This window comes from Culex quinquefasciatus, chromosome 3, assembly GCF_015732765.1.
Source record: "Culex quinquefasciatus strain JHB chromosome 3, VPISU_Cqui_1.0_pri_paternal, whole genome shotgun sequence".
NCBI classification, from domain to species: Eukaryota; Metazoa; Arthropoda; class Insecta; order Diptera; family Culicidae; genus Culex; species Culex quinquefasciatus.
Genome location: NC_051863.1, coordinates 50,357,923 through 50,373,841, shown reverse-complemented (window position 1 = coordinate 50,373,841; position 15,919 = coordinate 50,357,923). Strand labels below are relative to the sequence as shown.

The following is a 15,919-nucleotide window of genomic DNA, read 5'->3' as shown; positions in this document are numbered from 1 at the left end:
AAGTCCTTGTAGTTAAAAAAGGAAGACACTAGTGGTTGGTACTAGCAATAGTGGCCGACAGCTATAAAGCCAACTTCGTTTTTTCGTATCTTTTGAAGGAATTTTTTGATCGATTTGGTGTCTTCGGCAAAGTTGTAGGTATGGATATGGACTATACTGGAAAAAATGATGCACGGTAAAAAAAAATTGGTGATTTTTTATTTAACTTTTTATCACTAAAATTTGATTTGCAAAAAAACACTATTTTTAATTTTTTTTATTTTTTGATATGTTTTAGAGGACATAAAATGCCAACTTTTCAGAAATTTCCAGGTTGTGCAAATAATCTTTGAACGAGTTATGATTTTTTTAATCACTACTTATTTTTAAAAAAAAATCGAAATATCGGTCGCAAAAATTTTTCAAATCAGATTTGCAATCAAAAAGAACATTAGTGAGGACGTAATATTGAATGTTAGGCCCTTTTGAAATGTCAGTCTTGATTTGAAAATTTTGAAAATATTGTTTTCGAAAAGATCGGAAAATTTCACACATGTTTCATATATTAACATTGAAAATCGGACCATTAGTTGCTGTGATATCGACATTAAAAAATGGTGGGCTGTTTGGGTAAGACTTGAAAAACATTTTCCTGTTTTTAAACCTTTGAATTGCAATATCTCTTATTTGCACAACCTGGAAATGTCTGAAAAGTTGGCATTTTATGTCCTCTAAAACATATCAAAAAAATTAAAAAAAAATTAAAAATAGTGTTTTTTTGCAAATCAAGTTTTAGTGACAAAAAGTTGAATAAAAAAATCACCACATTTTTTTTACCGTGTATCATTTTTTTCCAGTGTAGTCCATATCCATACCTACAACTTGGCCGAAGACACCAAATCGATCAAAAATTTCTTCAAAAGATACAGATTTTTGAATTTTCATGCATCATTTTTGTATGGACAGCTGCCAAATTTGTATGGAAAATTATATGGACAAACTAATGATGCAAAATGGCTTCTTTGGTCATACCGAAGGCACCAAAAAAGTTTCAGTCAGATTAAAAAACACAAAAATTAAAGTTGAAGAAAAAAGACCGATTTCGTAGAGAATTGCTTTGCTTTTTAAATTCAATACGCATAATTTACCATTGATAAGACTATTATGAAAATTTAAATTGAAAACAAATAAATATTTAATATTTTTAACTGAGTTTAGAAATTTTGTATGAAAAGTATATACATTGAAGGTTAAATAAATTAAATCTTCAAAATATGATGAGAATTTCAATAGAAATTGATTTTTTTAGCAAAATATAAAATTTTTGTTGTCAACAAAACCAATTTCATAGTAAAAATCAACAATTTTCCAAATTTGCTATTTAAATTGTTCTACTGAATTTTTTTATAAATTTGAAGATATTATTGAAATCTTTTTCAATAACAATTAAAACTTATAACTTAAAAAAGAATTCAAAATATTTTTAGCGAACATTGTCCAAAATAATTCAATGATGCAGTCCGTTTTCAGAACCGAAATTATATCCATTAAGAAAAACATGACACTTTGAGAGTTTTAAAAATACCATTTAACCATGTTTCCCCAAATTTTGATTTTTTTTCGCGAAACAGTTTCTTAATTGACAAATTTCTCATAGATTAATAAAAAAATTGCAGTAAATTTCACACCAAAATGTTGGAAATAATTTTTCTACCATTTTAAGGTAAGAAATAGGGACCATAATTCATATTAACAAAAATCCTCCTCTACTTTGGCCAGAGTCAAGCGACATTCACTTTAAAAAATCAATATATTAATTATTGATATCAAAGAATATGGAGCAGTATTTCTCACAAAAAGCTCGGAGAACCATCTTCAAAGGAATTAAAATATCTTTCCTACAGATTTGATAAAAATAATGATCTGGCAACCCTGTCTCAGGATACTACCACTTAAGTGATATTCAAGTACTTTTTTGAAGACGGATCACGCTAACTAGTATGTTCAGATCCATCATTTGACTTATTGTTGGATAGATAATCGAAAGGCCTTCTAAAAAAGTTAAATTTTTGGAAGATTTGGCAACCCTGTCTGAAATTATGACAACTTAAGTTAAGACAACTCTTTTTGCCTTTCTTACAAAAGAAAGGTTTAAGGTTTGCTTTTGGAAAAACGCTTTTTTAAGAAATCAAAAAAAAATTGTACACGGCGAGGATTCGTCCCGGGAAAAAATCCTATTACTAAATTGAAGGTTTAGATGCGCTCTTTCGATTGAATTTTGGCCCGAAACCCGGAACTCAAAGACTGATTTTTGAGAGCTCTTTTTCTGAAATACATGAGCGATGTCTGTATCCGCTCTTAAAAAATTGTGTCTTCCATCACTGGAAAACCGCTCGTAAAACCCACAATTTTTAAAAGCCAGATCTGTAGCCGTGGGGTCGGAGACGAACATTTTATTTTTCGATTCACAATTTTCGACCAGTAAATGTGGTCAAAGCCATTTTTTGAGGTATTTTCTGGACTATTTTACAGATAACACTAACAAATTTAAAGAATTCAGTTTCAAACAAAAAGCCATTCGAAAACATGCGCCATAAACTGTTTGGGCCCAAAATTTGAAGCTTTTCCAAAATGTATTTCCAGAGATATAGCGATTTTAGTGTTTTTCGTCTTATTTTTACCCTATTTTTTCCTATTAAATTTTTGGATTTATACAAAATCATATACTGAACATCAAATTTGAAGTCCCGGCTCGTTCTCGCTCGAAAGCTCGACATCGTCAAGTCGAAGCTTTAACGCCAGCGCTTTTACGCTTGCGCGTTTTACGCTGCGCGTGAAAGTGTTCTTTCTGGCTTCTCATAATTGATCGACAAAGTGCAATAGCGATACATATTTTTTTAAGTTAATCATAGACTAACATTATAGACTGAGTACCCTTTATTTTTTTTCTAATAATGTCAATCCAATATGTTTTTCTTAATTAAATTTAAATGTCTTGCGACAAATAATGTACTTCTGAAATTAAAAAAAATGGCATTTGAGGTTTAGCCTTAAAAGATTCGAAGCTTTAGGTAAAATTCTCACTGGATGGTATCATTATGTTTTTGAAAAAATAATTGCACCAATATATTTCTCGGAGTTTCATCATTTTGTAAGAAAGGCTCTATTTCACATCTGGTGATATTAAATCGGGTTTTTTTAATCAATGTAACGTTCCAATTTATTTGAATTTTGCTAGGGTATTTCAATTCAGACTGGTCAGTAATCCTTGATGTTGGAAAACCCTTGATTGGTTCCCAGAATTTTTTATAAAGGCCTCCAAAGGATATTTTTCCATTCTTTTGTAGAAAACAATTTAAATTTTTCGAAATATATTGCTTTATGGTAAACTTATCCACTTCAAAGCTTTTAAGCATATAATATTAAATTGAACATCTATTTTTTTAATAGGTCCTATAAACATATGAAACACTATAGCTTAAAGGACTTAAAAAAAACTTTAAACATGTTTAGAAAAGTGTGCAGGGAGACTTGATCATTTATACAGTCACTGAAAACATTTTTTTCGTAAGTGGTATCCTTTCACATAGTACTGCAGTTTGAACAAATGTTTACCAAATTGTTTTGTTATCAAAAATAATTAGTTTATATTATGATGGGCAATTTTGATCTAATATAAATATTTAAACCTTTTCAATATGTTTCATATAGAACTCGTTAAGTTTTGGAACAATTCATACAAATTCAATGAAAAAATGGTACAGTATGTAAAAAAAGTATTTACACCCCTTGGGCACTATGCACATTTTGTGATGAAACATGTAAAAAATTTAAAGTTTGACAGGAACCTAGTACTACGTTTTGTTCAGAAACTCATGCCAAACATTTTGCTACAAAAGCTCATGAAAAGATGATTTCTATAAAATATAACAAATACTATTACGAAAATAAAAAGGTGCAAAAAAGTTTGTATACCTTTCGAAAAATTAACATAAATAATGTTATTTGTTGACAAATCACCATAAATCCAGTCTCCCAACTCCAAATAGACATCCTTGACTGATTAAAAAAATAATTTGGATTGAATATAAAGTTTACTAACTACTTAGTATAAAAGTTTATATAACTCTGGAAATTCTATATAAAACTTATCTAAACTTAATTTTGCAAACTTTTAATTCAACTAAATGTCAATATATTACCATAGAATTGCTAAATAAACATTTTGGAGTGGGTATAACACCGTTTTGGGGGTATTTGTATCGATAGAATAGATTTTTCGTTGGAATTTCGTACCAACCCGGAATTATGTCGTAGGAAAATCCGCCGGCATCCGAACCGGTCCACGATTCACAAGTCAACCTATGTGGAATCGGAAAGGGCATAAAATTTCCGATCTTTTGATACCCATACATCTAGGTTTTCTTTAAAACCTACGTTTTTAAATAACTGGGCAAAAAGTAAGTTTGATCCACGAGAACAAAAATTACGAAATTCCATACATTTTTGGCAGGTTGCTCAAACGAAACCATAACAACGTTTTTGCTTAGGTATTTAAAAACGTGGGTTTTATAGAAAACCTGGATGTATGGGTATCAAAAGATCGGAAATTTTATGCCCTTCTGATGCCACATAGGTTGACTTGTGAATTGAGGACCGGTTCAGATGCCGGCGGATTTTCCGACGACGTAATTCCGGGTTGGTACGAAATTCCAACGAAAATCTATTCTATCGATACAAATACCCCAAAACGGTGTTATACCCACTCCAAAATGTTTATTTAGCAATTCTATGGTAATATATTGACATTTATTTGAATTAAAAGTTTGCAAAATTAAGTTTAGATAAGTTTTATATAGAATTTCCAGAGTTATATGAACTTTTATACTAAGTAGTTAGTAAACTTTATATTCAATCCAAATTATTTTTTAATCAGTCAAGGATGCCTATTTGGAGTTGGGAGACTGGATTTATGGTGATTTGTCAACAAATAACATTATTTATGTTAATTTTTCGAAAGGTGTACATACTTTTTTGCACCTTTTTATTTTCGTAATAGTATTTGTTATATAACTTTTATAGAAATCATCTTTTCATGAGCTTTTGTAGCAAAATGTTTGGCATGAGTTTCTGAACAAAACGTAGTACTAGGTTCCTGTCAAACTTTAAATTTTTTACATGTTTCATCACAAAATGTGCATAGTGCCCAAGGGGTGTAAATACTTTTTTTACATACTGTAGTAACTTACAGATAATCACTATTCTATCAGAATCAATTTGATAAAGATTTATTTAAAAAAAATCAAGGGGATCACCCGTAACATTTTGAAAATGCCGGTTTAAAATTATTTTTTATGCGTTTAGGCGGACTTATAGAACTACCAGCCTACTTGCTGGAATGTTTAAGCTTCCAACTTACGCCAACCAACTTACTTGTTCAATGTTTTGTGATAAATTGAGGGAGCTATGCGTGATACAAAAAAATGGATCCTGTCTCACCACTCTTCTTGTACGTCATTTCAACAGGATAAATAAGATTCCCGAATGGAATGCTACATAACACTTTTCAGTGCTTTATGCTAGTAAATTTTACAAAATAATACAAAAAATCCATTGTAAATCACATCCAATCATACTGCACAAAATTTAAGCACCCATTTTTACCTCCCAAAAGTGTGACTCCAACTCTATGGCAGAGCCCAAGCCAACTCTTTTTTTTTTCTACACGCTCCAGATCTTTAATTGCCACCACACCGAGGGGGCCTTCATTCGTGAGTGAGCGACGGAAGAGTGTGCCTATGAACTGCTCCAAGACAATGATGACGATGATGACGATGGAGCTCCTCCTCTGTAGGAAGCGCCACTGCCGGAGAGTGTTCGCATTAATATAAAATTAATTAATCGTGGCAGAATTACTTGCCACAACTAGGTGAGGGGGGTGGTCGTATGTAACGTAGAAACTATTTTTGTTAAGGTAAATTGATTTTTTTTACATTGATTGACACGCAGTAACATGCAAAATGGTGAGTTACTCATAAATCTACGCAATTAACGAATGACCCCCTAGTGGTTAAAGGGGAAGCCAACTAGCCATGATCACGTTCACTGCATAGGGGCATTCCCGATGATTGTGTGGGAGATTAAAGCCATCCGAAACGGTACCGAAGTGAATTGAATTAGTTAATTTAGCATAATAAGCTGCCACAAAAAAATCAACGAGGCAGTTTAGGGGGGACGGGACGGTGATTGATTAACTGTACTAATATAAATTAATCATTTCTTAACAAACTGAAAGACAGTTTTGAGTTATTGCTTTCGAATAATCGAAGGGAAGATTTTTTGCAATGTTTCAACTTTTGGGCAACTAAAATTATTTTATTCTTTCTTTAACGAAACTTTAATGTCAAAAAATCAATTTTGCACTTATAAATTATTTTTACGTACCTATATTCAAATAATGTTGGAAGCGGTCAATACAAAAATTACATGACAAATAAATCAACTATGTATTAGGTAGGTATATCTTGAGAAGAAATTTCAGAAGAAGAAAACACGGAGAGACTGTTCAAGGCAAACTAGATTTGATTGAAAATTACCTATGTAAAATCTATATCTTGTATATCTATATATGTTAAAAAATTTCGATGGTTTTGTTCGAACGCGAATCAGTTCAATACGGAGCGTAGGATCGAGGTGCTCTTTGTTGCGTTGGGTTCGTATAAGCCCAAGGAAGGTTCTTACGCCAAAAAGTGGCAACTTTGGCCACTCTTGAACCGATTCCGAAGCATCAGCAAAATGTATGGGAACCAGCATACAAGCTATACGTCAACAAACGAAAAAAGGCAGAACGAAGTTTGTCGCGTAAGGCTTGTTTTATAGAAACTCTGCAAATGCTTAAAATAGTAGTTTATGCAACAAGTTGCAAAAAGATGATTTTTTCAGCACGAGTCGTACATTTATCCAACGAGGTTCACCGAGTAGGATAAATACGAAGAGTGCTGAAAAAATCAAGTTTTGCAACGACATTTTTTTGCAATTCCGAAAAACACCCATTGAGTAAAATTTTAAGTCAAATGTTCATGTATTTTGTCAATAAATCATTTAAATAAAAAAAAATGTTGAAAAGTGTTACTTTTCGAAACAAGTGCTAAAAAGTTCTACTTTTCAGCACCCTTTTCAGCATTTATTTTGAAAAGTGTTGCTATTCGATTCTGTTATTTTTGGTACAGAAAAGTAGGCTATTTCGTCGTTGAAGAATGACAGGAAAAGTAAGTAGTTTCACGACGGAATTGCAAAAAAAGAATTTAAAATATGGCTAGCAAAGCTTGTTATTGAGGCATCTAATGTTTTATTGAAAATGCATGATACAGTGGAGTGACTAAAGTTTTTTTTTTAATCTTGAATTTGGCAAACAGGGATTACATTTTTATAATAGTGTGTCCTATTTTTCGAGAATTTATGAAGTTATAAAAAACAATGAACAATCAAACAAATAATTTAAAAAAAATTAATCGAAATGTTGAAGATTTTGAGAACTATGTTAGTAAATGCATTTAAAATCATTTTCAGATGATTGCACTTCATTTTTAATTCATTAATTGATGCTTCAAAATTTATAGCCTTGGGAAAAAGATCCTACGATTCAAGGCACTATTTGAAAACAAAAAGTTTATGGCTAGAAATCACTCACTACAATATCAACGGTGACGAACGCCTCAAAACTGCCATGCGCCTCCATGTTCTTCCAAACATGAGCTTTTACGCTCTTAACATAAATAAGCTTTAGCGTCGTGTAGGAAAATGCCATAAAGCTATATCGACTTTTATAGCGCACTAGGATTATGGTTTGATGCAAGAAATGATGATACAAACGCTTGGAATCAATATCTGTTATACTTGCTCTAATGTAGAATTAAAATCTTGATTTTGTTTTCAAATACCGGTGAAAGAATAACGTCATTATTCGAATTCCCGGACGCTTCGAAACCCGGACACTTCATCTTGTTTTATCAATTATTTGGATATAAGTTCGCATTATGAATGTCAAAACTGTGTCATATGATGAATTCCAACATCAACTTTCATTTAAAGTTTGTTTGAACGCTGTAGTTAATGCCAAAACAACTGAATATAATAAAATTATAAGTTTACCAAAAATGCGAAACATTTCACTTGAAATATTTCATAGGCGTTCGAAGCACCGAGAAGGCAAAGCAGAAATTTATGGTTTCGATTACCTTAAATTCTAGCAATTTTTTAAATAAACTATCGATTTTTTTGATGTTAACAGCTTATTTGAGACCTAAAGAATGCCATTCACTAACATTTCAGTCCAAATCTGAGCGATTCATAAGTAAAATCGAGTGTCCGGAATTCGAAGCAAAAGTGTCCGGATTTCGAATCAGCTTTTATCAGTGTCCGGGATTCGAAGCACAACAAGTCATCTTAATTTTAAAATTCTGATGAAAAATTGTTAGAAAAGACATATTTTGCATGCATTTTCTTGAAACTGACTATTTATACTCGTCCTGATGATATTTCTACATTTCCAGCTTATTACATGATTTTTTGCCAGCTATAACAAAAATGATATGCTACTAAGTGTCCGGATTTCGAATCATGACGTTATAACTTAATATTATTAAGCCTAAGATCAGAACGGTTCTCTTGACCCAAGGGGCGAGACATAAAAAAGAAATCGAGAAACAGTAAAACTCGCAAAAGGTGAAAATTGTTCCAATGCTTCATGGGTTTCCTGTGTACATTAAATCATTTGAAAAAGTATGCGAAGATTTATAGAATAAACTGACGCTGTGTAATTTTAAAGTGTTACATTTACTAACATGCTTATTGTTGGACAGTGAACGCTCTCTGTGTCGATATTGAAGGTACTGCCGAGAGCGGGAGGTATAAAATGATAGAAAAATTAATCCATCATTATTGATTTCGAGAAGATCGACAGCCAGAGAGTCGACTGTATTATTAAAATCAGTATGCAGTCATTTTCTTATAAAAATCCCTCCTCATTCCAACAAACGAATTAGAGAGAAAATAATTTCTTATCAGGATTCTAACAGCTATTTTCAATATTTAAAAATGAAACATTTGTGAAATTTTCTGATCCTTTCAAAATAGAATATTTCTGGATCAACACGAGAAAATGGCGGATGTGCATTTGCTGCAATTATTTTTGGTCCTAAAGCTTTGTGTCAATTTTTATGAACAACGAGAAAAAACACGATTAAAAACCATTTCTGATAACTTTTTTTTCATTTTAATGCAAAAAAAAATTAGAATACAACATTGTGCTATGGATCAACTATGGTCCCCTTGAAACGAATGGTCAAGTAGGGCCTTTTCTGTCAAGTTATTTTAAATCCTTTGTCGTACAAAGTGTCATTGTACTCAGAAAAATAAGCAGCTTTATCGTTGTGAACAATAATATCTCGAATTTAAGCTTAATTTTAGGACCCAATTCTCACGCTGCAGAAATTTGTCTGATCACGCCTTCCATCGGAAGGGGAAGGACATGTTGGCCCCGGTCTAACCTAGAGGTTATGTCGATAGCTCAGTCCAGGTGTAGGAGTCGTCTCCCTGGGTCCTGTCTCAGTAGAGTCGCTGGTAGGCAGTTGGACTTACAATCCAAAGGTCGGCATTTCGAATCCCGGGGTGGATGGAAGCTAAGGTGTAAAAAGATGTTTGCAATTGCCTCAACAATCAAACCTTCGGACACCTAGTTTCGAGTAGGAATCTCGCAATCGAGAACGCCAAGGCAATGCTGTAGAGCGAATAATTCAGATTTAATTTCGGCTTGCCTCCCCAGTTACCTCTCAACACTTCGGGATTTGCTAAATAGTTACATACTCGTTGTCTTGGAATTTTGGAAAATAGTTGCTGCTGTCAAAATGCTTATGCGCCCTTTTTAAATGTTGCTCCAGATTTTTCAAATTTTGAAATCATGTCTAGCATTTCAAATGGGTCAACTATTCAATATAACGCCAACACGTGACATTGTAATGTAACGTGATGAACTAGTCCAGAATTAGTCCAGAAATGATATTATTTTATATTTTATGAGTTTTAGCGGAGAGACGCCTGTTTTTGGGAAAAAAAAAAATTGCAAATTTTCCAAGCAGTAAATAGGGGAAATTCTCGTATGTTTGGCAGGTTAAGCACTCGCTCCTAATTCCGTCCAATTTGCTCATTTTCACTATTTATACAACTAATTTTGCAAAAAATTTAATAAAAACTTGCTTGCTCACTTCTTATTGAGCTATTTATCACTCGATTTCAGTTGAAAACGCTTTTGATGAGCTGTAATTGAATGTTAAAGTTCTGATATGGCAACATTAGAGGCACGCTGGAATTAGATGCTGTTCCATAGAACGTTAGTCATTCTTCTACAAGTCTGCGATTTATACATCGAATTGTGACCAGCTCACCGACTCGATGTCAACGGATTGATCCTCTTGCCTCACCTTCCCTTTTGATGATATGAAAGCCCACAAGAAAATTGAAACAAGAAAAGTAAAGTTATTTGCAGAACATTTTTTTTAAAAGCGACCTCCTAGACAAGTTCAAGAACTTTATCCGTAGATGGGGTTAAGCAATCATATCTAGCAAAGCAATGTAAATGGACCAATGTTAGTTTGGCATTCAAATGCATTGAAACATCACAAACGCTAAAGCGGCCAGGCCAACTGCGTAAAATTAACCGCAAAGATGATTCGTTGAATTGGATTGAGTTTGAACATGAATGAATGTTCAAACAACAACACTGTTCTGAATCTACATGGCAGAAAGGGACGCGGGGATTCTCCGCTCACGTTCCTGTTTGTTTAGGCAATAAATCTTTGGAAACCACTATAATTGAAATATTAATAGGAAAAAAATAGAAATCGATAGGGCCAGCATTTCTTCAGCAGGAAACGTGATACAAAAAAAAAGACACAAGACAAATTCTTCCAATAGTTTTTATTTTCAAAGATTTTCTTAAGAGCCAGATTTTCGCTAGGGGGCACGCTGCTCGCATCGATGAGCTCCGATTTTGATGAAACTTGCAGCGTTTGTTGGTCTCTATAAAAGATAATCTCATGCCAAATATGAGCCCTCTACGATGCGGGGAAGTGAGGTAAAATATCAATTCAAAATTTTACAAAAATGTTCCAAATAAATAGGCCAAATTTTTAAAATGCTCATAACTCAAGTTTGGCAATACGTAAACCTGCTCGCTTGGTTTCATTCGAAAGGTTTTCACATGCACTACAACTTCGACTTTTAATCACATCTGTCGGATTCTTACTTTCAGAGATATTTATTAATTACTGGAAAGTCGTGATTTTTTTCAAAACTGTCGTATCTTTCTCAAAAACGTAGATACCACCATACCCTATGTGGCGAAATTGAGGCATGGCTTGTACTCTAAGTCTACAATAATAACTTTTTGGTACCTCCGATTGTGGTGAAAAAATCAATAATTCTTTGAAAATCCATTTTTTTAAATTAAATGTTACAATTCCATCAAACCCAAAACAATGATTCGATATGAAATTGTTTTTGTTGAGTCTCAATTTCATCACTGAATATGTTTTATACGCTGGAGATGTTAAATATGGCATATTTTGATACAAGACTTTGCGCAAAACATCAGTTTTCATGCAAAAAACTATTATTTTAGGACAGGGGTGCTCAAAGTTTTTGGATGCCGGGCTAAATTTCAAGCTCAAATGAGCTTGCGGGCCAAACGAATAAAATTTATTATTATTAAAAAATTAAATTACGATATTATAATTTGAAATTCTAAAAATTCATCTATCACTTGATTTTTTGTTTTTGAAGTTTTGTTATTTTTTTGGAAAATTTTGGTATTTAAAAATAATAGAAAACAGAAAATGAAAGTTGTCAATCAGTTTGGCTGATTTCATTGTTTTAGGTATTTGAAATAAGGTATTTAGGTAAAAGTTGTTGTGTTTTCATTGAAATTTTAGAGTTTTTTTTTTTTATATTTTGAAAATGGTGACATGAACAATTTATGTAATGGCGTAATTTTATCTTTCAATCAATGGTAACGTTTTGGACGTGATAATCCAACAATTTGACTCTGGCTATGGTCGAGGGGAGGCAACAAAATTAAAAAAAATATATATAAATAGTGAAATTACATGTCAGAATTTAAAAATTCCAATGAAAAAATAGTAAAAAAATGTATTGTATACGCGTTCAGTTGATTTGCAATCATTCTTTTCAAAAATGTCTCAACAATCTCTTTTCTTCAGCAGCAGTGAATTTTTTACCTGTTAATTCCCCAAGACTAAATAATTCCAACATGTACTGCTTTATATTGGGGTTAAAGCGTTGAGTTTTCTAATTACTAATACACCAACCTTTGCTATAATATAAAATACTGGATTCATTAAAACTTGTGTTGTCACCAATGCTAATGGTTGATTTTCAACAAAAATATCTGCTGAAAGTTTATACACCACATCCTGCATCGGATATAAACGTTTAGATAGTTTGATTTTTTTTAGTTTCATCTGTTTTTTGGCGTTCATTTTGTGATCATCTTTGCGAGCCGTTTTTTCATAATGAGAAATGACATTCACATCCATTTTCAATTTAATTTTACTCATTTTTATTTTCTCACCCTATCCTTTATTAAAATATCTCCAAAAAGTCATGAATTGGTTATGAAATTCAATGTAACAACAGCAATAAAGATAATAGTTTTTGAAATAGTTTCAGCTTGTATTCACAAGCTTTTTTTTTTCAATACAGATTGGAATAAGTTTTGCATAAAAAGCTGAAAGATATGTCAAATTATGCCATATTTAACATCTCCAGCGTATAAAACATATTCAGTGATGAAATTGAGACTCAACAAAAACAATTTCATATCGAATCATTGTTTTGGGTTTGATGGAATTGTAACATTTAATTTAAAAAAATGGATTTTCAAAGAATTATTGATTTTTTCACCACAATCGGAGGTACCAAAAAGTTATTATTGTAGACTTAGAGTACAAGCCATGCCTCAATTTCGCCACATAGGGTATGGTGGTATCTACGTTTTTGAGAAAGATACGACAGTTTTGAAAAAAATCACGACTTTCCAGTAATTAATAAATATCTCTGAAAGTAAGAATCCGACAGATGTGATTAAAAGTCGAAGTTGTAGTGCATGTGAAAACCTTTCGAATGAAACCAAGCGAGCAGGTTTACGTATTGCCAAACTTGAGTTATGAGCATTTTAAAAATTTGGCCTATTTATTTGGAACATTTTTGTAAAATTTTGAATTGATATTTTACCTCACTTCCCCGCATCGTAGAGGGCTCATATTTGGCATGAGATTATCTTTTATAGAGACCAACAAACGCTGCAAGTTTCATCAAAATCGGAGCTCATCAATACGACCTCTAGAACAAAGCCGTGCCCCCTAGCGAAAATATGGCTCTTAAGGTTTGAAACATTCAATAATATCATCTTCAAATAAATATAGCCGTCTATATTTATGCACGTTTTTTGCGTGTATGTGTGCCTGTGTCACTAAGTATGTATATAATTCATCTCTTCTGTTAGAATAATTTCACAGTTTACAAATTTAAGTCCTTCTGATTGTTTTGTATGCTTATACTTTTATATAATTCTTCTTTTGTTCCGGATTATACTTCTTCTTTTCTTTTTGTCAACATCAGTGTTTTGGTTCTTTTGCTTGGGTAAGGGTTTTCTGTTCGGTTTTGTTTTATAAAACAAATTGTACGAGCGCAACGCGGTGTGTTTGTTTCAACGGAGATTCATCAACAGTTTATACTGCTGCATTTATGTAGGGTTTGATAGGTACCTGTCGGACTTTTACAAAGAGTTATTCTAGTTCTGGTTTCCTTTTTATATATTAACTTTACCCCCCGCTTTTGTCTATGTGTTTTTGTTGTGATGTGCAAACTTTCGTCACTTGGATGCTACAAATATCATAACTCCCTTCCAAGGATCTCTAGATTTGCCTTTCAATAATCTTGTTTCGTCTAACTAGCGCAACCTAACGACTAACGATTTAAACCATACTGTTAGTACAATAAATTATTTGGTATGTGTCTGTGTGTGTTTTCACGTCCTCATTGTCATCGCTAATAGTTAGTACGCTAAACAATATTTTGCCTGGATTTTTGCTGTGTGTGTTTGTGTGATTTTGTGTCCTAAGAATAGTAATTCTTTGCTGTGATGCGAGCATTTCTGCGCCTAACAAAAATCAACAACATAAAAAAAGAAACAATTTAGTGAATTTATTAGTGTGGTAAAGCTAAATCACTAGATCTTTTGTACCCGGAACCGTACTGGAGCAGCTCACCCGCCACGTGCTCAAGCCTTGACGGACTTGGCGGTCGCAGCGCCGTGATGCTCCTGGAACTCGACGTAGCCGGACTCGTCACTGAGGTCCGAGTCGGAGTCGATCGCCTGCAGGTGGTTGATGAGCTCGGTGTTGATGGCGGCCACCGTCGATTTGAGCCGACGGCTCGACGGACCGCCACCAGAGTTGGAGGAGTTTGGTCGGGTGGAGTTTGGCGATTCGGCCTCGTGGTGGACGATGGTGGAGGTCGTTACGGGGAGGAGGAAGCTCGTTTTGACGCCGGGCGCCGGGAATGTGATGCTGCGCTTGAAGAGCTGCTCGGAGTTCAGCTTGCTGCCGAGCGGAGTCTTTTCGCCGAGCGGTTCGTGGATGACCTGATGTTCGGCGAGCTGCTCGAAGGAGCGTACCCGTTCGAGCACGGAACACGGTTTGATGAGAACTGCGGCGGATTCGTCCGTGTTGGTGGTAACTGTACTGGACGTTTCACACCCGCTGGAGATGGAACCTTCGTCGCTGTCGGAGTTGCCGTTGATTTTGTTCGTTACGCAGAGCAGCGATGGAGGAGCGGTGTCGTCTTCGCCGCTGGGCGCTTCTTGGAGGAGACTCATCAGGTCGGATTTTTCGCCGGCGATGAAGTTGTTGGCGGACTCCGCTGCACTGCGAAGCATTTCCAGCACTTCATCCTGGTTGAAGAACACCTCGTCTTCGGTGTTTTCGTGGTCGTGCTCGTCTTCCTCGTAATTATCCAGGTCGTCTAAACTCAACGCGTACCGCGACGGTTCCAACCTTCTGCTAGGTTCGCCCTCTTCCGACCGCTGACTATTGCTCAGATCGTGCATACTCGCCACCACCTTCGGACTCAGCTTCGTATCCAGGTACGAAATCAACTCCGTCGACAGCGGTTCTTTGGAATTGTAATTGTAGTTGAGCAAGAACGCCTCAAAGTCATCCTCGGACGAGTCCGAGTGCCGACCAACCTTCACATCCCCCTCTCCTTCCCCAACAACCTCCCCCTCGTCCTCCTCCTCCTGCTTGATCGTGTCCAGTATCGAGTCCACCGACTTGGTCATCGGACTGTCCTGCACCACGTTCTCGTTCTTCAGCGGTACCTTCGCTTCCACAGCCTTCGGCGACTTGAACGAGTTCCGCAACCGGCCGCGCCGAATTGAGTGCCCCCGGCGGCATCTCCGCCGGCCCAGCGTCGTCGACGGGAACAGCGCGTCCTCGCGGCAGCACGCACGGAACTCTTCGGTCTTCGCAACGCGCGACGGTGCAACCGTAACAGCCGGTCGTTCGTCGTCCTCCTCCTCCTCGCCAATCATCTCCTCGATCGCCATCAGCTTGGGGGCGGACTTGGAGCGCTCGAGCGGTGGCCGGTAGTTGTTCGAGCCGACGCTCAGCATGATCTTGCGGCGGGGCATGCTCGGGTTGTCGTACACGCTGTTGGCCAGACTGAGGCGGGCGTTCTGGCGGTTCAGCTTGTCCCGCTTGAACTCCTGCAGGGCTTTGGTGAGGTTTTCCTAAAATGAGAGAGAGAGAATTAGATTTGTGTCTTTTTGTCTTTTTGTCTTTTTGTCTTTTTGTCTTTTTGTCTT

The 15,919-nt window shown here is 35.2% G+C and overlaps 1 protein-coding gene across 1 annotated transcript in view; it reads right to left on the bottom strand.

Moving 5' to 3' along the window:
- Window positions 1-13,685: 13,685 nt before the first annotated feature.
- LOC6053341 overlaps window positions 13,686-15,919 on the bottom strand; it is a 142,571-nt gene continuing 140,337 nt past the window's right edge. Inside the window, exon 5 of the mRNA XM_038259851.1 lies at window positions 13,686-15,844. Coding sequence (XP_038115779.1) covers window positions 14,336-15,844 — 1,509 coding nt within the window. The 3' untranslated portion in view covers window positions 13,686-14,335. The remainder of the gene's footprint in view (window positions 15,845-15,919) is intronic.